This window comes from Arachis hypogaea, chromosome 17 (assembly GCF_003086295.3).
Source record: "Arachis hypogaea cultivar Tifrunner chromosome 17, arahy.Tifrunner.gnm2.J5K5, whole genome shotgun sequence".
NCBI lineage: Eukaryota > Viridiplantae > Streptophyta > Magnoliopsida > Fabales > Fabaceae > Arachis > Arachis hypogaea.
This window is the reverse complement of record NC_092052.1, coordinates 38,047,162-38,070,460: the sequence shown is the minus strand read 5'-3', so window position 1 is coordinate 38,070,460 and position 23,299 is coordinate 38,047,162. Positions and strand designations below refer to the sequence as shown.

Below are 23,299 nucleotides of genomic sequence, written 5' to 3'. Positions count from 1 at the left end.
CATACTATCCATATTAAAAAAAATGAGCCAAATATCTAAAGTATATTCTATGGGCCAAAAATACCGAGAGCCTACGATGATAGATACCAAGATTGCTAACACATTTTGTTTCCAAAACTAATTAGATTTGCTGCATTCTATCCATCCATCATTGCCAACCACTAGTATCATCCCTGTACAAGCTTTGAACTTACATTATATACAATGACAAAAACAGGTTAGCGAAGCCGAGCTACTTCCTAGAATTGGGTGGTTACAAGATTTGCAAATATTTTGCCGGAAACCAGGTATCGAAGAACAAATTATGGCAGCAACAACTGAGTATATTTTCAGATTTGTTCCAGTTGAGGAGAGGAACACTATTTCCTGATCTTCACCATGCAGAAAAGGCCATGAATTGGCCAACAGGAGTTAGATAAAACGATTATGTAATATAGCTATTACGCAATTTACGGTACCCTAAGGGTTCATAAGCAGGCACTCCAATGGTTCACAAAATCTGAGTACGTTGAACCCTTCTGAAAATCAAGCTAAGTCTGCAAACAAATACAAGAATGAGTCAGTGAGTATCTATTACTAAGCCTAGTGCAAAGTACATGTGGAATCTAAACTCGGTTAGTCAATTAAACACAAAAGTCAGAGACAAATAGATACAATATTATGAACAATGTTAAAAACAATAAACCGACCCAGCTACCTGACAATTTTAAAAATTATCCATTTCAGAGTTAAGTTGGGTTGCTGGATTATCCAATGATTAAACCCACTTAAACCCTTTTTATTCATTTTTAAGTACATTGACCTACCAAATATATGAAAATAACAACCCAGGATCCAGAGTTCCTATCGTGTCTAGAGCTCAATAATAGAACCTAATGAAAGAGAAGGATGCAGAACTTATTCACTTGTGCATAAAGTTCGGTAGACATGGTCAAACTATTGTTACCCTAAAAAGTAGAATACTGTGTTTTAATAGTCCCTTTTTCAAAACGCCTAAATACATGAATGTTTCAATGAACCTAAAAAAGTGAAATTGAAAGTTGCCTATCTTTTTTGGTTTTTCAAAAGTCATAAGAGTTATGTTTGCTAAAACAAAATAAAAGTAGTTTTTAAAAAGCTTAAGTTACAACAATAGTGTTTGGTGAAATCACTTTTAAAATTTAAAATAATTATAATAGACATAAATATAATAAAGAATAAGAATATATTTGGATATTCATTAAAATATAAATTTATATGAAACTTTTTAATTTGAATCCAACTTTGAAAAGTAAAAAACACAAGCACAAGATATTTTTTTTACAAAGTGTTAACTTAGGCGTTTGAAAAGTTCATAAAGGTGCCAAGATTTGTAACGAAGGCATGCTAAGGTAGAATAAGTCCATCCTTCTACTTTTTTTTTCTATTTCATTCATTTGTATCTTTGAGAAGGATGCCACCAACGACCACATATATGTTGCGCCACTAGAAGAGAAACCACCTATTAAGTATGGCTTGGGGCCTGCTTGGACACCAAAGCCCAAAGACTCTTTTGCAGTGGCTTGCATGCATTTCTACTAATCAATTTAAATTTTTAAGAGAATTGATTCACAATGGCATCTTTCCAAGGAGAATGTCTCTATCAAAGCAATTTCTACTAGCATTGCATCGAAAAGGAATAATAGTTAGTGGTCCATTCAAGCATTTTTTCAGTATGAATAGGTCCTATTACAAACACAAATGTACCGAACCTTTCTTGGCAGGAAAAGCTTAGTTTGTTGTATTTATAGAATGCTAAGTTAGGTTTGACTCAAATTCCTAGTTTGATAGTTAATTGTAATATCCAAGTCTGGGTTGTATCAAGCAATGAATTTTCTAGGAGCTTCAATTGTCAAGTAAAGGCTTAATATTGGTTTATAAGAACCTAGTTGGCTACACATATGTATATTAAGAAACTTGTTATGATAAAGAGGGTTATGTTCGGAAGAGAGACAGACTATATATATATGGACAATGGTATTATAGTAAAGCTCTTCACAAATTACTAACAAACTAAGTTCAATAATTAAACACTAGGCACAGAATGATTACCAAATCAGAAAATCACCAGATATGAAAATCACACCAACATGAATATGGGAATTCAAAACACAAAATGAGTGTATAATTACACGAACCATTTTGCAAAGGAACCGAATGGGAAAAAGTCAAGTCTCAGTAAGGGACATTTGGCTATGTGAAACAAGTTTTAAGGGGATATTCAGTAAAATATCACCCATGGAAAGCAGATGAAAGTAATTATGAACTGCATAATATGTTAATATATCAGTGAGCAACCATGGTCATAATGGGTTTGCATTTCGCAACGCAGACTGCAAAAAGATACTCAAAAGACAACAAGGTGAGGTCAGTCATCACCCTCACCGTAAAATGTCTCGAACATCCAAGGTGTTTGAAAACACCAGAATACTAATATGATATTCCGATAAGTCACTATCATATGGATTATGGTATTAAGTCAACAGTTTGCAATGGAAACTGCACAGAGAATGGATATGCAGATGACATAATCTAATGAAAGATAATGGTGAAACCAGACGAGTTAAACAATATAAGATGGCTTTACCTCAGTGAAACAATGCCTGAAACTCCGCTTCAGCAAAAAAAAAAAAGAAGGGCTTGAATCTTATGAATTCACCCATTGCATATAGAGAGCTTGCCTGTCCACTCATTAGCCACCCCATAATCAAGGCTGAGCTCTCTCAGTGGAGGGATATTCTCCATTGCAAACAGCATAATGTGAGGGAACATCAAGTTGTTGTGATCATACAGAACAAATTGAACCATAACATTTGGACTTGAACTATGGCTCATATAGCAAGCAACGTTTCGGACCGTTGACACATCCAGAGAAAAATCCAGAGGAGGAATTGACGGATAAGATGGACGCACATAGTCCGAGTTTACCTGAGACAAATCACCCCATTCTGCCCACCTTTCAGAAAACCGATTAGGATATATCAACGAGTCACCATTCATCGTCAAAAGCTGTGCTTGCTCCCTAGTCAAAACAACCCCTGAATACTCACAGATAAAAGCACCAGCATGAATAAGGTCCAAGGACCTTACTCCCCAACCTGTCTGCTTCGACCTAAAAACTTCCAACTTGTTCTTCACCCCATTCTGCGACACACGGTTCCTACATTGAGGTGGACAACTGCAAAAAGGGCCACACTCAAAAATCAAAGGCTTCCCCCTCACAAGGATCGCCTGCTGATTATAAGGAAACTCGCCTCCATTCTTCATACTGCAAAAGCATCCATCCGTACAACCGCCAATACAATCACACCCAGTAGCTGTCCCGCTCTGATGAAACACAAATGGAGGGAAAATAGTTGTCAGAAGATAATCAAAACAAAGCGGCTCCTTACTATCATCAATATCATTAAAGAGCCGAACCGCAACCTTCTCCTTCTTATTCGAAATATCAACAGAAAGACAATACATTGGTTGAAAACCCACTCCACTTTTCCTAATGCCCCTAGCTTCCTTAAGAATAGCACTACCCATCTTAGGCTGCCATTCAGTCCTAACAAGCTTATACTTATAAACACCAAAACCGGACTTTCCAACATCAAACCAGCACTCAGAAATCCTATATAAACCATCATAGACATAAATCTTACCGGATTTCGCAGCGGCTCCCTCATACTTCATCCCTCTAATCACTCTAACCTCAATATTATGATACATACTCCTCTCCAATGCCAGGTTCCCACTCTCCAACTTCTGGTGTGTGGCTTGCCTCACGGAATTCGTGGCCTGCCCGCCTTGTCCAGTGTAGATTATGACATCTCCTTCGTCCATATCATCCTCGTAGCCACCGGAGACAATGACACTCGTTGCAATTGGTTCATTGTTGGGGCTCATGGAAGCTGCCAGGTAATCAATGCCAGCTTGGATCTGACCGTGCAATCCAAGGACACACAATTCCATCCGAAAGAGGAATACGTCGCCAACATACACACCGGGAATCGCTCCGACGATTCGCTTATCGCAGTTCAGCCAAAGATGCTTCAACCTCATCATCTGCGCCGCACGAATATCCCCTCTTTGCCGCATCCGCCGCGCCATCTTGGCATCAGCTTCGCCCCTGTTGACTGTTTCCGGCTGCTTATCGCCGGCGCCATTGTTGTTCGCCGATTGTTGTTCCCCGGCGGATTCAGGAGCTGGCACGGCAACAGAGACGGTGGTTTCAGCTGAGGAAGAACATTCAATGGTGGATTCAGATGCAGCGAACGGTTCATCAGCGGCAATAGTAACAACGTCAGCGACGGCGGCAGCTCTTTTCTCCTCCTGGACGCGCTTCTCTTCCTCGATGGTGCAGAGAACGCGGATCGAGTCGTAGATCATCCTCGTTCGCCTCACGACCTCACGGAAATGAAGCTGCTCGTGAAGGCGGAGTTCGGAGACCCTCACCAGCTGCTTCTTCTTGCTTACGCGCTTCGAAGGAGCCGCGACGACCAACGACGAAGATGGCGGAACGGGAACCAAGGCGCGTGAATCCGCTTCGGGCGTTGCCTCAACCTCAGCCTCAGCCTCAGGTTCAGGTTGGGAACTAGAAGCATAGGAAAGAGAATCTTGAAAATTCGGGTGCGACTGTGACTGTAATTGTGGCGTCACGGGTTCCGGAACGGCGTCCTTTTGGAAGAGAGTATCAGAGAAAGCTGTACGGAAGAGCTGAGAGACTCGGAAGAAGTGGTTGTAGAGTTCGGAGTCTTCTTGTTCTTCTGGAGAAGCAGACGCGAATGGTGGCGCGTGTAACTCAAACTCGTTGTTGTTAGGTTGGGGTGGTTGTAGTTGTTGCTGGTGAGGGAACCAGTGAGGGCGTTGTTGGGAATTATTAGAAAAGAAGAAATCGTCGAGAGGCTCTGGTTTTGGAACTAGTAACGGCGTTTGTGTTGGTTGTAACCGTAACGGCGTTGGGGTGAGGCCTGGCGGTGAATGAGGGTGTGGGTTGTTGCTTGGGGTTTGGAGTGAGAGAAGAGAATCCATCGTTTGAAACGGGAAAAGAAATGAAATGTTTTAAGTGAACGAGAAAGAAAAGAAGCTACATTGGATGCATTTTATTAAAGTTCTTGTTTCTTGGGAAGAAGAGAAAGAAAGAAGCGAAGGAAGGAGGAGAATGAGCTATGAGGTGGTGCTTTTTTGTTGTAAAGAGGAAAGAGTGAGAGTGCCGAAAGACTGAAACTCTGAAAGAGTGATGATGATGAGACAAATGGAGTTGGAGTCGCCACTCACTTCACCTGAGGATTGGAGTTAAAGAGAAAAAACCCACCAGCATATTTAATTGTTTATTTATTAGTAAATACTAAATAGTAATTACCACTACTCTTGCTTTTTTTTTTTTTTAATTGTTGGTGTTATTGACAAATATTATATTAAAGGGTTTAGTTAATTTATGTGTATTAAATATATTTGTTAAGATTATAAAAAAATTTAATTTTAAAATATTAGTTTTATATTTATTAAAAAATATTTAAATTTTTTAAATAATAATTTTATTGTATGTCTTTAAAGTATATTGTAACACCCTAACTTTTAACAACTTATGATCGCACTAAAAATCCGAGCATTACCTATTTTTACCCTTTAATTTCATACTATATTTATTTAATATTGAGCCTCTGCAAATACAAACCGAAATTTTAATTAAGAAAACAAAAAACTTTTACTTTAAATCACTTAATCACAAAGGTATATATTCTTAAATACAAGTCCTATCCATCTAAAAACCAAAACAATAAACGACGAGGGAAAAATAAAATTTAAGACTAAACCAAATACAGAAAATATGAATACATATATATACATAAAATTCTGTAGTTCGGTCGTAGTTTCGCGCCAAGAATTCCTGAACCTGTTGCTGAAAAGAAAATTTGTAGGGGATGAGAATATCGTCCTCGAAGGTTCTCAATAGGGAAAAGAAATGCCGTAAAAGTAATGAATAAAATGCGAATAATTAACTTTATTCAATAAAACTATTTTTATCAAACCTTTGAAAATACTTCTTAATTTTACTTTAGATAATTAATTACTTTTTTAAAATTTCTGAATTTAAAACAAATCTCAATCACAACATTAATTTTTAATTACCTTAATACACAAATTAATAGCACAAGAGACCCAATTGGAGACACAAACAAGGCAGAATAAGACAAACAGCACAATCACAGAAAAATAAAACAAGTAAACACAACCAAATACAAATACGCAAATAATATGATACATGTCTGTCCTAAACAGGCCATGAGCTCATGCGTTAGTTGTCTACCCGCAACCCGACGTTACTCAAGGCGAACCCCAAATATAGTTTTTTCACTGTGTCAGTCAGGCACATTGGTATCATCATGAGCGAACTATGTCAGTCAGGATACCTCGGGATCACGGGTTTATCCGTGTCAGTTAAGCTGAATCATAATCATAATAATTTTGCTAGCATCTCTAATGTGCATCACAGTAAGAAACAGGCTATCAGTTAGGCAAGCGTTTCTGCATTAGTAATTCGGCATAAAGGCCTAATCAAATAACCAATTCTCAACTATATTTTTCATCTATCATTTCTCATTCCTTCTCTTTTTGTCGTATCTCCGTATTACTAAGTAATCAATCATACCTCTGCATATAATTAAGCATACCTCTGCATTACCATATAATTTTATATATTTCTAGGGACAACTTACACATTTTAATTTAACTAAGTCCATATATTCTACAAAAATTCGGATATAATCTCCCCTGAAAATGGGACTAAAACCATCCTACGGATTCTCTCAATCTCAACAACTCATCAACCTTTCCTCAATAATTTATCAGACAGAAGATTTTCAATAATCAACTTATCATAGTTTGATTTAACAACCAATCACTATATAATCTTTGTTAACCATTCATGTATTTTGGTTACAACCCAAGTCAATAGTCCAAACATTTTCATAATCATCGCTCAAGCTTATTTCAATGCCATAGTTGGCTATTCAGTATCAAACTCATTTCTAATCCTTATTTCACATTTTAATTTAACTATAAAAATCCTTTAAAGATTTGAAAAAAGAGTTTATTATTCTTTTAAATCACTCAATTCCTCTGGGCCTTCACTTACGCATTTTAACTTGAAAATACAACCATAATTTTTATTTACAAACACCCAAAATACATTTCATCCAATGTAACCAAAATTTTCATCAAAACATTCACATAGAAATACAATCGCATACTTGTTTCCAACTCACATACAGTCAACTTTCATCACAATCAATCACATATTCAACCTTCACAGCGCCATCAAACAAACCAAAATCAATTTTATCATATTCAAACATACTCACTATCACCAACTTCATCAATTCTCACCAATTAGTCATACAAAATATTTATAAATTATTTGTAATAAAAACTTTTAATTTTAAAACGAACCCCCTACCTCGATTAACCGAACTCGGGGATTAAATGCGACAATCTCACTTAGTCTGAACTCACAGCGGCAACGGCAATTTCAACGCAATCTAAAACAGCAGCTGTGGCACCAACTAGGTTTTTGAATTACGGAATTGGAATAAAAATGGAGAGTGGCACTGTTGGTGGTAACTTCAATGGAGGAAAACCCCAAAATAAAAACTGCAGTGGCATGTCCTAATGGAACAGGAATGAAATTCGGAGGAATATGGTGGTATTATCAGCTCAGGGGAAGGCAGAATAGAACAATAATGGTAGCCTAGACAGTAAAGGTTTCCATCGATTCTAGCAGTAGGAGTGCATCTGGTGCGGAATTAAACTTCGCACAACTGAACTAGCAAGTTCACTGGGTCGTCCAAGTAATACCTGAGCGAGTCAGGGTCGATCCCACAAGGATTGTCGGCTTGAATCAAGTTGTGGTTATCTTGTAGATCTTAGTCCGGCTGATAGAAAAGTTATTTGTTTGTTTAAAGCGCATAAAAGTAAAATAAAGATAACGTTACTCAGATAAGTTGATGGTGAATGCAATGATAAGAAGATGGTTAAGGTTTTAGAGATGCTTTGTTCTTTTGGATCAATCTAGTCTTACTGTCTACTCCAACTGTGGATGATTTCTTCTATGGCAGGCTGTATGTGATCAACGCCTCTCTTGAGAGGTCGCCGATCTTCCTCTAGACTGAACACCAGGGTTAGTGCGCATCCAGTTTGAATGAGGGTGAAGCTCCTACAGTTCATTCCCCTTGGTGATCCTACTCAAAACGCCACAGACAAGGTCGAATCTTCCGGATCAGAGAATGCTGCGCCTTTAGTTCTAGCCTTTACCACAAAGACTCTACTCTCCCCATACCTCGACTGAACTGGTGTCTCGAGAAGTCCCCAACAAAGTCGTGGATTAACCGTCTAAGAGATGTATAATCAAGCTAGTGGTTCACTGATATCCGATGAAAGACGCTTGCTGAACCCATGTAGAACAGAAATAACTTTTGACAGTTCAACTCATTCATAAGGTTGAAGAACGAAGATACATCTTAGGAGAAGATCAAACATGAATTGAAATAGAACAGTAGTACTTTTATTAATCCATAAAACTCAGCAGAGCTCCTAACCTCAACCTAGGAGGTTTAGTGGCTCATACTGATAGAAAATACAATATGAAATTCGAAAATATGCTGGGAGAGATCAAAAGTTGTTTGAAGATCCTAAACAATGGTGATCTTCTCCTATATATACTAGTCTAATAACTAAGAATTACAGAAATATGATTAACTAAGGCTTGTAGTGCGAAAATCCACTTCCGGGGCTCACTTGGTGAGTGTTTGGGTTGAGCTTGAGTGGTCTCCACGTGCTAGAACTCCCTAGGGGCGTTGAACGCTGGATAGGGGCCCCCTTTTAGGCGTTGGACGCTGGTCACTCCTTTGTGGGCGCTGGACGCCAGAATAGGGTAGATGGCTAGCGTTAAACGCCATTTTTGAGCCTTTAATTCTAAAGCACAGTATAGACTATTATACATTGCTGGAAAGTCCTGAATGTTAGCTTTCCATAGACATTGAGAACGCTCCATTTGGACTTCTGTAGCTCTAGAAAAGCTCTTTCGAGTGCAAGGAGGTCAGATCCTGACAGCATCTACAACACTTTCTCTGTCTTTGAATTAGACTTTTGCTCCAGCTCCTCAATTTCAGCCAGAAAATACCAGAAAATTGCATAAAAATACAAAATCAAAGTAGAATTCAAAAATGTAAATTTTGTACTAAAACCTATGAAAATATAATAAAACTTAAATAAAACATGCTAAAGACGATATGAAAATGATGGCAAAAAATGATAAAATATCCGCTCATTACAACACCAAACTTAAACTGTTGCTTGTCCCCAAGCAACTAAAAAGAAAGTAGGATAAAAAGAAGAATAAGATACAATAAATCTCAAAGTTTCCGATGAAGCTCAGTTTCAATTAGATGAGCGGGACTTAGTAGCTTTCTGCTTCTGAATAGTTTTGGCATCTCACTATCCATTGAAGCTCAGAAGTGTTGGCATCCTTAGGAACTTAGAATCCAGATGATATCATTAACTCTCCTAGTTTAGTTCTTTTTTATTCTTGAATACAGCTTTTAGAGTCTTGGCCGTGGCCCTAAGCACTTTGTTTTCCAGTATTACCACCGAATACATAAATGCTACAAACACTTAACTGGGTGAACCCTTTCGGATTGTGATTCAGCTTTGCTAGAATTCCCAGATAAAGGTGTCTAGAGTTATTAAGCACACTCTTTGGATCTTTGGATCCTTACACTTGCCTTTTAGTTTAAAGAGCTATTGGCTTTTTCTATTGCTTGCTTTTTCTGCTTTTTCTCTCTTTTTTTTTCGCATGCATATATATATATATATATATATATATATATTCTTTTATTGCAACATGCTTTTTCTTTATCTTTTTGCTACTTTTTCTTGCTTCAAGAATCAATTTTTTTTGGATTTTTCAGATTACCAATAATACTTCTCCTTTTTCATCATTCTTTCAAGAGCCAACATTCTTAATTCCAATTTTAAATATGCACTATTCATTCATACATTCAGAAAACAAAAGCAATGCCACCACATCAAAATAATTGACTATTCTTATTATAGAACTCGAAATTCATGTATCTCTCAATTCTTTTTCAAATAAAATTTTCTTTTAAGCAAGGTGATAGATATATGAAACACTTTATAGCCTTAAGACATAGATAGAAATGATCATGCACTAAAAACAAGAGAACAGACAGTAAAACATAATGGAAAATAGAAACATAAAAGCAAGGGATGATGGAACGGGACCACCTCAGTGACGGCGGCTACCACTTCCTCTAGAGAATCCAATAGAGCGCTTAATGTCTTCAATGTCACGCCTTTGTCTCTATTTTTCTTCCCTTATAGCTCTTTGATCTTCTCTAATTTCATTGAGGATGGTGGAATGCTCTTGATGCTCCATCCTCAGCTGATTCATGTTAGAGCTTAATTCTCCCATAGAGGTATGCCATTGATCCTAATAGCTTTGAGGAGAAAAATACATCCCTTGAGGCATCTCAGGGATCTCATATTGAGGTGGCTCTATATGCTCATATTGTGGTTCATGTGCTGGCTCTCTAGTATGCTCCATCCTTCTTTTAGTGATGAGCTTGTCATCCTTAATGAAAATGTCGCCTTCTATGACAATTTCAGCTGAATTGCATAGGTGACAGATAAGATAAGGGAAACCTAACCCTGCTTGGGTGGAGGGCTTGTCCGCCACTTTGTATAACTCTTGAGGTATCACCTCATGTACTTCTACCTCACTTTCGAGTATGATGCAGTGGATCATGATAGCTCGGTCTATGGTCACTTTGGACCGGTTAGTAGTGGAGATGATAGAGTGTTGGATGAATTCCAACCATCCTCTAGCTATTGGCTTGATGTCAAGCCTTCTTAGTTGAATAGGCTTGCCTTGGGAATCCTTTTTCCACTGTGCTCCTTCCACACAGATGTCTGAGAGCACTTGATCCAGCCTTTGATCAAAGTTGACTCTTCTAGAGTAAGGATGTGGGTCTCCTTGCGTCAAAGGCAAGTTAAATGCAAACCTCACACTTTTCGGACTAAAGTCTAAGATTCTTCCTCGGACCATGGTGCTCAAATTTTTAGGATGTGGGTTCACACTAATGTCATGGTTTTTTCGTGACCCATGCATTAGCATAGAACTCTTACACCATTAGGATCCCAACCTCTTGGATGGGATTGGTTGGGACTTCCCAACCTCTTCTCCGAATTTCATATCGGATCTCCGGATACTCATTCTTCTTAAGTCTAAAAGGGACCTCAGGGGTCACTTCTTCTTTGCCACTACTTCATAGAAGTGGTCTTGGTGGGCTTTAGTGATAAATCTTTCCATCTCTCAAGATTCAGAGGTGGCAGCTATGGCCTTTCCTTTCCTCTTTCTAGAGGGTTCTCCAACCTTGGGTGCCATAAGTGGTAATGAAAAGCAAAAGGCAAGGCTTTTCCAACACCAAACTTAAAAGCTTTGCTCGTCCTCGAGAAAAAATAAACAAAACCGAAGAATGGAGTAGAAAAAGAAGAAAATAGATGGAGATGGAGGGAGAATGAGCAATTTGGCCAAGTGGGAGTTAAAGGTGTATGAGTAGTGTGTGGGATAAGTGGTATGAGGGGGTATTATAGGGAGGGCATGGTTAGGGTTTCGAATGAATGGGGGGAATATGGGTGGGAAATTTTGATTTTTAGTGGGTGGGGGTTAGTGGGAGTTATGATGATTTTTGAAGAAGAGGTATGGATGTGATTGGTTGAGGGTTTATAGGAAAGAGTGTGTGGGAAAGTGTGAAAAAAAGAGAGAAGAAGGTGGGGTAAGTGAAGATGTTGTGGGACCCACTGGTGCTGAGAGGTTTAGGAATTTGAATTCTCTGCCCACCTTATGGGCATTGAACGCCCAGCTCATGCTTCATGGCTGGCGTTCAACACTAGCTTCCTGCTCCATTCAGGGCGTTGAATGCCCAAGAAGGACCTTCTTCCTAGCGTTCAGCGCCAAGTCTTCTGCCAATTTGGGCGTTGAACACCCAGCCTTTGCTCAGCCTTTGCTCCATGGCTGGTGTTCAATGCCAGGTTGGCTGCTCTTGGTGGGCGTTGAACGCCCACTCTGCCTTCCTTGTGTGGCGTTTAATGCAGTAAGATACTCTATCCAGAGTGTTCTATTTTTGTCTTTGAACCTTTATGTCTCTGTTCTGACTACTGCACATGATCATGAACCTAAAGAAATAACTAAAGAAAAACAAACTTAAGGAATTAAAAGAAATATAAATAACTAAATAAGGTTGGGTTGCCTCCCAACAAGCGCTTCGTTAACGTCACTAGCTTGATGGTTAGCTCCTTTATGGAGATTGATATGGGCTCAGAATTTTTCCCCTTATAGTGAACTTTCTTCCTGTCTTCTCATGGATGAGCTCCACATGCTCTAGAGACAGGACACGACTCACTGTATGTAGTATGACTGGCTTCTTGGTGAAGACAACTCTCATGCCAGGTAAGAGGCCTTCAGTGGGGACTTTCTTGTCCCTCCAACCTTTAGGTACTTTCTTTTTAGTACCTTTGTTCTCAATGCTTGTTGATGACTGCCCAACACCAAACTTAGAATTGGTGTTTGAGGGCTTAGTAAAGCTCTGTACTGAAAGAGATAGTTGGAATACTAAGTATTGCACAATTATCTCTCTTTTTTTAGGTAGGGGGGTTGGGGTGAGGCATCCTGAACAAGATGTGATCCTCCCCTAGTTGTAGAATCAGTTCCCCCTTAGCTACATCAATGATAGCATTGGCAGTGGCTAGGAAAGGTCTTCCAAGGATGATGGATTTATCCTCATCTTCCCTAGTATCTATGATTATAAAGTTTGCAGGGATGTAAAGGTCTTCAATCTTCACCAAGACATCCTCTACTAAGCCATATGCTCTTTTCATTGATTTGTCTGTTATTCAATGCAAACTAACTAGATGCAATCTATCTACGTGCAATCTATCTAAATGCTTACAATTACTTGGTAAAAAAAAATCAATTTCCAAGAAAACCAATATAAGCATAAGGGCTAAAGCAATAACAATCAAATCAAACCCACAATTGAATTGAGTTATTAAAAGATTTTATAAACTTGCAAGAAAAGAGATGATCATGGTGAAAACATGTAATTGAGCAATCGAACCCTTACCGGATGTGTATCCGCTCTAGTCACTCAAGTGTATAGGGTTGATTCACTCAATTCTCCCCTAATCATGCTTTTTAAGATTTGTTTTTCATCTAACAATCAACACTTATTTCATGCATGCATACAAATATCATGAGGAATTTTCCATAGGTTGTAATGGGGTTAGGGTCAAGGTAGGATGCATATGGGTAAGTGGACTAGAGTTTGAATCTTTGATTAACCTAAGCTTCCCACCTAACCTATATAAAAACCTATAAAATTTAAATGCTAACCTAACTACACATAATCCTCACTTTTTCACACACTCATGCATTCTCTTTTCAATTCACATCCTATATGCATTGATATTATTGAACTCTACTTTGGGGCGTTTTGTTCCCTTTTTATTGCTTTTCTTTTTCTTTCTTTTTTATATATTTTTTCTTTTAATTTTTTTTCAAACTAAAATATATTCAAGAACATCAATGCATATGATTTAACATTCAATGCATGAGCATGTACCCAATTCTCAAAATTTTGACAAAAATACAAAAACACTCTTTTATCCCAACCAATATTCCCAACTCTCCCAAACTTGAATGATAAGCACTCTCACTAGCCTAAGCTAATCAAAAATCCAAACAAGGGACATTTATTATTTTTCACTTAAGGCTTGTAATGTGCTAAAATTAAGAACAAATGGGTTAAGCATAGGCTCAAAATTGGCTAACAATGGAAGATAAAAGGTAGGCTATTTGGGTAAGTGAGCTCGATGAAACAATGGCCTCAATCATATAAATGCATTTATACACAAAATAATGGACATAAAGAATCAAACAAATCAAAGATTACAATCATAGAAAGAGAATAATGCACACAAGAATGAAAATAAGTGGTTATATGATGTAACCACACAATTAGGCTCAAATCTCACCTGCTTGTGTTCGTAGCTCAAAACATGATCCACAATATATGTAATTCAAGCAAGTTCTAAATTTTTTTTTCAAATCAATTGGGGGTGCCCTATAAATAAATTCCTTGGAAAATTTCATTATTTTGATTAAGCTTATATATATTATGTATGAGCTTAGAACTGTCGTAATCTCTGATTAACCTTTGCTTTACGATGCGAGGTAAAGCTTAGGCTAATTAGGGTGTTACATTTAGTGGTATCAGAGCGGTTCGTCCTCGTGAGCCTAAGGGATGAGCCGATTGTGTTTCATTACATACTCTGTGTGTCTTTTTCTTTGATGCTATTAGGTTATCTGCTTGATATTGCATAGCATGCTTATTTGTGAGTGCTGTTTGGGATAATTGAAGCACTAGAATTTTGATATTGAGACTGATCACCTTGATATCGATTGTTTGGTGCAGACAGCAACCCTAATGGCCACTCGCAGACGAGGTCGAGCCCGTTCACGAGAGAGTAGGAATGCGCAACCGGCTGACAACCATGCCGAATTCATGGAGGCCATGGCTAACTTAGCGAATACCATGGAGGCTAATGCTGCTGCGACTCTGCAAGCTGTGCAGAGGTTGGGCCAACCGGCTAGGAATGGCAATGGAAACGGTGAAGGGAATGCTCGTGATAATGCTGAGGAAAACGGCAATAACACGGGAGGTGTTCCGATGACGTTGGCGAATTTTCTCTAGGTTCACCCACCAATCTTTCGAGGATCAACTAATCCTACAGAAGCAGACAACTGGTTCCAGGCTATGGAGTATGCTTTACAGGCGCAGCATGTTCCAAATAATCAATATGTCGAGTTTACCGCTTATCAGCTTGCGGGAGAGGCCCAGCACTGGTGGCAAGCTGAGTGTCACTTGCTACAGCTTCCAGAACACCGATGTTCTGTGGGATATATTTCAGATGGGCTTCTATAAGTAATACTTCCCTGAGTCTGCAAGGGAAGCAAAGGAGATGGAACTGATGCAGCTGAAGCAAGGTTCCCTATCTATGGTGGACTACACAAGCAAGTTTGAGGAACTCTGTAGGTTTTCCAAGGTATGTCAGGGTGCCCCGGAGACTTATAAGAGTTGAAAGTGTATTAAATACCAAAGGGGGTTGAAGGACAACATTATGACTGATGTGGCTCCTATGGAGATCCGTGTCTTCTCCGGCTTGGTGAACAAGGTGAGAGTGGTGGAAGGGTATGCCAAGACGGTAGCTTCGTCCAAGAAAACTCACGGAGGGAGTTCTAGTTGAGGGCGTGGCAAGTATTTTCATCCGAGAGGTCAAAGCTTCAAGAGAGGAGGATATCCGCCTCAAAGGCAAGGAGGCTTTAGAAAGAACAATCAGAGTCAGTTTCAGTATGCTAAGGGGAGAGGAAATCAGAGTAAGAATTCTCCGAATTTGACTTGTGTGCGTTGTGGGTGTTTTCATCCTTATGACTCATGCAAGATTGGTTTAGGTGGTTGCTTCAGTTGTGGGTTGCCTGGCCACATTGCGAGGGATTACACTCGTGGGAGGAACCAGAATGTGGGCCAAAGTCAGCATCAAGGTCGAGTCTTTGCTGTGAATCCCAAGGATGCTTCTAAGGCGGATCCGTTGATGAGAGGTATTTGTTTAATTGGTGATAAGACTATAGTTGCATTGTATGATACTAGAGCATCGTATTCGTTTATTTCGTTTGCTAAGGTTGAGGAACTAGGCTTGAAAGTGTCAGAGTTAGCATTTGATCTGCTTGTACATACTCCGCATCAGATGGTTATGACTAGGTCAGGGTGTAGGCAAGTAGGTTTCAAGCTTGAGGGTAGAGACTTTGTGCATGACTTGATCTGTTTGCCAATGATTGGATTGGAAATGATTTTGGGGTTTGATTGGTTGTCGAAGAATTGGGTTTTGTTGGATTGCTTTGAACGGACAACTCGGTTTATACCGAAAGGAGAAAATGAAGCAGTAGTAGCTGCGGGGTATTACCTGAACTCTATTATGGTGCACTGTAGTGAGGAGGAGTGTCAGGGTTATATCCTGTTGGCTGCTAATGCGTTGGGTGATGCTCAGAACTTGGATCAAATTCCGGTAGTTAGAGACTTTTCGGAGGTATTCCCGGAAGATATCCCGAAATTCCCACCTCAAAGGGAGATTGAGTTTACGATTGAATTGGTGCCGGGAGCTGGACCAGTATCGATTGCGACGTATAGAATGGCTCCGATAGAGTTGGCAGAGTTAAAGACTCAGTTGGAAGAGCTTCTGAAAAAAAGGTTCATTCGACCGAGTGTGTCACCGTGGAGAGCGCCAGTTTTATTGGTAAAGAAGAAGGATGGAGGAATGCAATTGTGTGTGGATTACCGACAGTTGAATAAAGTGACTATGAAGAACAAGTACCCGCTGCCAAGGATAGATGACTTGATGGATCAATTGCAAGGAGTTGGGGTGTTTTCCAAGATCGATTTAAGATCCGGTTACCATCAGATAAGGGTGAAGGAGGATGATATCCCTAAGACTGCGTTTAGGACGTGCTATGGACACTACGAGTTTGCGGTGATGTCCTTTGGGTTAATGAATGCACTTGCTGTTTTCATGGATTACATGAACAGAGTCTTTCGTCCTTTTTTGGAGAAATTCGTGGTGGTTTTCATAGACGACATCTTAGTTTATTCCAAGATAGCAAAGGAGCATGAGGAGCACTTGAGGATTGTGTTGTAAATCTTAAAGGAGCGGAAGTTGTATGCTAAGTTGTCAAAGTGTGAGTTTTGGAAGGAGGAAGTAAAGTTCCTAGGTCACGTGGTGAGTAAAGGAGGGATAGCTGTAGATCCTTCGAAGGTAGAAGCGGTAATGGAATGGGAAAGACCAATGACGGTGACAGAAGTCAGGAGCTTTTTGGGCTTAGCCGGATATTACCGAAGATTCATTGAAAGATTTTCCCGGATAGCTTTTCCGATGACTAAGTTGACAAGGAAGGAGGTGCCTTTTGTGTGGACGTCGGAGTGTGAAGAAATCTTTGAGACTTTGAAACAAAAGTTAACTTCAGCGCCAGTTTTGATCTTGCCGGAACCGCATGAAGCGTTTGAAGTGTATTGTGATGCTTTCTTGAAGGGTTTGGGTTGCGTGTTGATGCAACACCGGAATGTGGTGGCTCACGCATCGCATCAGCTAAGACCGCATGAGGTGAATTACCCAACTCATGACCTGGAATTAGTGGCGATTGTGTTTGCATTGAAGATTTGGAGACACCACTTGTACGGTGTAAAGTTTAGCGTCTTTTCTGATCATAAGAGTCTCAAGTACATCTTTGATCAGAAAGAGCTTAATATGCGCCAGAGAAGGTGGATGGAGTTGCTTAAAGATTATGATTTCGAGTTGAGTTATCACCCTGAAAAGGCGAATGTGGTAGCAGACGCTTTGAGTCGGAAGTCCCTAACAATAGCTTGGATGAGAATCAAAGAGGAGGATTTAGTGGATAAGTTAGTGGATCTTAAGCTGGATATTGGAGAAGTTGCTGGAAGAGCCTGTTTGAATCAATTAGAGATCTCGAGTACATTTAAAGTAGAGATTTAGAAGGCTCAGCAAGATGAGCAGAAGCTTCAGAAATTGTTCCAACCAGTTGGTGATAAGAGGCGTAAGGAATTCACTATGGATGGTTGATAAACCACTATTTCATGGTTTATATTGTGTTTAATTGTGTGGTTTTATCATGATCTTGACCCACTTATTCATTAAAATAGCATGCATTTATATTTCCTTCCTGAAATTATTACATGAGTGAAAACTGCTTCCTAGAGACTTTTAATTATACATTTTACTTCTCCTTTATTCTATTCGATGCCGTGATCTGTGCGTTAAGCGTTTCAGGCTTTATAGGGCAAGAATGAGTTGGAGATTGGAAAGGAAGCTAGCAAAAATGGAAGGAACACAAGAAATTGAGGAGATAACCAGCGAGAAGCGACGCGGCCACATGGACGACGCGACCGCGCGGAGAAGATCAATCATAGTGACGCGGCCACATGGATGATGCGATCACGTGAAATGGAAAAGCACGAGTGACGCGGAGGCGTGGACGACGCGCCCGCGTGGTGAAGCGAAACGCGAATGACGCGTCCGCATGAGCGACGCGATCACGTGGCATGCACGATCTGCATAATTTGCAGAATCGCTGAGGGTGATTTTGGACCCTATTTTGACCCAGTTTTTGGCCCAGAACAGCAGACTAGAGCCAGAGAACATGCAGAAACCAAGAAGAACATTCATTCTACACAGTTTTAGTTTTTAGATCTAGTTTTTACTCCTCCTCTAGGTTTTCTCTCTAGACATTCATAGTTCTTAGCATTTAATTTGCGATTGCTCTTTGCATTGGAACACAGAGAAGAGTTATTACCTCATCAAGACTTCGTCATTCTAGTTCGTTTTCTTTACTTGGTTTACTCTTCCATGTTCTTTGCTTTGTTTAATTTTACCATTGGAATATTCTTAGGATTATTTAATACAAGGATCACTTTTATTTTTAATTGACTATTTTAATTTTTATTTACAATGTATTTCTTTAATTCCTTTTCATATGCTATGAATTTTACCTTTACAATGAGTGAGTAGTTCCCTAACTTGATGGGGAATTGATTGAAAGGAACCGTTGAGTTGGAAGGCTTGAAAGAAAAATTGTAATTGGGTTTATGGTTGGATTGCCTTCTAATCACTAACACCAATCCCTTTTAATTAAGTGGATTGCAACTTGTGAACGGACGTAGCATTCCAACTTGTTTAACTTTCCTTCACCTAGTGAAGGATAACTAAACAGGATAACCTTTAATTGTCAATTAATCCTGAGCGTATTCCAACAATAATAGGGATTCCAACTAATCAATTCCCAGTCAAGGCTTTTATTTACATTATTCAATTTCACCAATTTAATTTTCTGTTTGCCCAATTCAAACCTTTTTGAAAACCTCTGATTAATAAAATAGCACACTTTTCTGCAACTCGTTGGGAGACGACCTGGGATTCATACTCCCAGTATTTTAATTTCAATTTTCTGTGACATCTTTCTAAATTGATAGGCGGATTTTTGGCGAATTAAGAACTATACTTGCAACGTATATATTTTAACAATTTTTAATTCGCCAATTTCTGCCCGCACCAATTTTTGGCGCCGTTGCCGGGGAGTTGCAATAGAGTGCTAAAGTTATTAATTAGAATTTATTTATTTGCATTTTATTTTATTTTGCTACTATGAGCTGCATGTTTCTTTCGCTAGATGACGCGTTCACTTCCTGACCCACGCTTGCCAGTATTCGATCCTGATATTGAAAGAACCATCTCACGAATAAGGCGAGCTCGGCGTCGGTTAGTCCTCTCTGAGTGCGGATTTGAAACGCCATCTGAGGAAGAGACCAGCCCCCCGTTCTACTGATTTGGTTGATTCACGTGCAGACGACATGGCAGAACCTAGGAGAGTTACCATCCAGGAGGAAGGAGCCCCTGATTTTACAATGCAACCGTTTCAAGCGCATCACCCAGTGGTGGCTACAGATTTCGAAATAAAGACCGCACTGCTCAATTTGATGCCCAAGTTTCATGGCTTACCTGCTCAAGAGCCTATCAAGCACCTGAGAGATTTCTAGGCAGCCTGTTCTACTGTCAGGTGTGATGGTGCTGATGAAACTTCAATTCTGCTGAAAGCTTTCCCGTTTTCTCTTGAGGGAAAAGCAAGAGAGTGGTACTACACTCAATCCCTAGCAAATGTATCCAACTGGGATACGCTCAAAAAAGAGTTTTTGGAGAAATTCTTTCCATCTGAAGTTACTGATAAAATGAGGAAAGACATTTCCACAATTGTTCAAGATGACAACGAGACTCTCTTTGAATACTGGGAGCGCTTCAATAGTCTTCTGGAAGCATGCCCCCACCACATGGTCGACAAGATAATGTTATACTCAGCTATATCACACAGGGCATGAGGCCCCAAGATAAGACCACATTGGAAAGTGCTAGCAATGGGTCTATGAAGAAGTACAAAACCAATGATGAGGCATGGCAATTGATCAGCGACTTAGCTGAATCTACTTGGAACCACAGGCAGAAACAAGGCCATTCAAAAGTCGTTGCAGAAGTATCCTCTAACAGAGAGACTACTGCTCTAGCTCAGAGTATCTGTGAAATGACCAACTTGCTGAAGCAGATGCAATTGAATCAACAACAAGTTCAGCAAGCTCAACCTTCTCCAGCATAGCAAAGCCAGCAGTTAGTCCCACAGAGAGTTTGCGAAATTTGTGCTGATTATAGCCATTATACTGATGAATGCCCACAACTCCAACAGGAAGACAACATGGTGGGGTCCACTCATAACTTCTATGATCACCCTAACCAAGGGTACAATCAAGGTGGAAATAATAACCATGGATGGCAGGATAATTCTAACCAGAATTGGAGAGACAACAATAACAGAGGAGGCAGAGATAATCAGAGAAATCAGAGGTGGAATAATAACAACAACAGGCAACAGAACCAACCTTACAGAGCACCTCACCTGAGGCAGTCCCAAGGACCACAGAATACCCAACAGCAGACCTCTCAATTTACTCACCCTTCTTCGTCTCCTAATGAAGAGTTACTAAAATTTTTTGAGCGAAGTCAACAGACCATGGAAAATAACATTAATGCCAGTCTGAATGGTCTGACCGCTACTTTGCAAGCTCTTGTCTCACAGATTGGATCAATGCAAAATTCCAATAACCAACCTTCAAGTTCCGCTGGAATTCCCTCTCAACCATTACCCAATCCGAAGGGGGCATTAATGCCATCACCCTAAGGTCCGGAAACACACTGCAGGAGAGGAATCAGGAGGAACCAAGCTTACCAGAACACGCCTCAGCTGAAGAGGTAGTAGAAATAGAAGATGTTGAAGAGGAAGATGACATACAGGACATGGATGAAAAAGAAGAAGCCCAACCACAGGAGGAAGCACCAAAAGGCGCAGACACTGCAGAAAACACCACTCCCATTCCATTTCCACAACTTATAAAGAAGCCCAGGAAGTAGCTGGAACCCGATCCCAAAATGGTAGAAATATTCAAAAAGGTTGAAGTAACTGATAAACCACTATTTCATGGTTTATCTTGTGCTTAATTGAGTGGATTTTATCAACTCTTTACCCACTTATTCATACTATTTGCATGGTTTTATATTTCCTTCCTAATTATGTGTTTTGATTGAAAACATGCTTCTTTGATCTTATATTTGCTTATTATTAATCCTCTCTTATTACCATTAGATGTCTTGATATGTGTGTTAAGTGCTTTCAGAGATTATAGGGCAGGAATGGCTTGGAGGATGGAAAAGAAGCATGCAAAAGTGGAAGGAATACAAGAAGTTAGAGAAATTACTAAGCTGTCCAGCCTGACCTCTTCGCACTCAAACAGCTATAACTTTAGCTATAGAGGTCCAAACGACGCGGTTCTAGTTGTGTTGGAAAGCTAACGTCTGGGGCTTCGATTTGATATATAATAGGCCATAGTTTCCTTGATGCTAGGCGACGCGACCGCGTGCTTCATGCGGCCGCGTCGCAGTGACGGAATTCCAGCGTGGTTGAATTCGAGACCAGCGAATTCTGGACTGTTTCTGACCCAGTTCTCAGCCTAGAAAATACAGATTAGAGGCTATAAAGTGGAGGAATGTATCCATTCATAAAGGGGCTCTCATAATTCACTTTCCATGATTTAGATTTAGTTTGAGAGAGGTTCTCTCCTCTCTCTCTTAGGATTAGGATTTAGGACTTCTCTTAGTTTTAAGAGTGACTCTCGATCCCAGGTTTAATGTTCTTTTCTGTTTAATTTCGTTGCCATTTTTATTCACCTTAGTACTTTAATTGATATTTATCTTTTGAATAATTGGCTTATGGCTTTCATGTTATGATTTTCTTTATTAATGCAATTGAGGTATTTTCAGATTTGTGATTTATATTTAGCTTTTTACATTCTTGGTTTTGGTTAAGAAATCAGTAACTCAGGAGTTATCCAATTCAACAGCATAATTGATAATTGTTATCTTGCCAATTGAATTGAACTTCAATAATCCCAATCTTTTCTTAGGAAATAAATAGGATTCGAAGATCAAACTAATTAATCCCTTGACTTTCCTTTACTTTAGTAAAGGTTGACTAAGTGGAATTAAGATTCAATTTTCATTATCATTGATAAGGATAACTTGGTCTGGACTTGCAATTTCTAATACCTTGCCAAGAGTTTATGTTTATTGTTATTATTTTATTCCCTCTGCCATTGCTTTTCTAACTTTTTACCTGGATCCAAAAACCCCAAAATATACCTTTGCATAACCAATAATAAGAACATACTTCCCTGCAATTCCTTGAGAAGATGACCCGAGGTTTAAATACTCGGTTATCAATTTTAAAGGGGTTTGTTACTTGTGACAACCAAAATGTTTGCACGAAGGGAATTTTGTTGGTTTAGAGACTATATCTACAACACGACTGTTTTTATGAACTTCTTTACTGGCAAAAATCCTAACGTCAGTAATCGTTCCTCTTTTTGATGTTATTCAACAAGTACCTAAATATGCAAAGTTTCTAAAAGATTTATGTATACATAAGGACAAAATTCATGAATTAGAAACTATTCCTTTAGGTAGTTCCATATCTGCTTTAATGGGAGGATTACCTGAGAAGTGTAGTGACCCAGGTCCTTGCATAGTTAGTTGTACTATTGGTGGAGTAGTAATTTATGATTGCATGTGTGATTTAGGAGCATGTGTTAGTATAATGCCTTTGTCCATATATGATATTTTGAGGCTCCCTCCATTAAAAAGGTCGGCAGCTCGTTTTGTGTTAGCAGATAAAAGCATTATTACAGTGGCTGGAGTTGCTGAAGATGTTTTAGTGAACATTAAAGGGCTTACATTTCCCACTAATTTTTATATCTTGGAGATGCCTCATAATGACTCAGATAAGCCATCATCAATCCTACTTGGAAGACCATTCCTAAAGACATCAAAATTCAAATTGGATGCTTTTTCAGGAATATACTCTTTTGAAATAGATGGCCATATAGTAATCTTCAATCTGAATGGAGTCATAAACAACCCTCCAGAAGATCATTCTATCTTCCAGTGTGATGTCATAGATGAAACTGTAGCTGAAGTCCACAAGGAAGAGTTAGAAGAGAGG

At 39.3% G+C, this 23,299-nt stretch overlaps 1 protein-coding gene across 1 annotated transcript; it reads right to left on the bottom strand.

Annotated features, from left to right (window-relative positions):
- Positions 1–103: 103 nt before the first annotated feature.
- LOC112764682 (histone-lysine N-methyltransferase family member SUVH9-like) lies at positions 104–5,490 on the bottom strand. Its single transcript, XM_025810403.3, has 2 exons — positions 2,606–5,490; positions 104–536 (listed from the first exon to the last, which is right to left on the bottom strand). Exon 1 carries the CDS (start codon positions 5,032–5,034, stop codon positions 2,674–2,676), a length of 2,361 nt encoding a protein of 786 aa, XP_025666188.1. The 5' UTR covers positions 5,035–5,490; the 3' UTR covers positions 104–536; positions 2,606–2,673.
- Between the last annotated feature and the right edge of the window lie 17,809 nt (positions 5,491–23,299).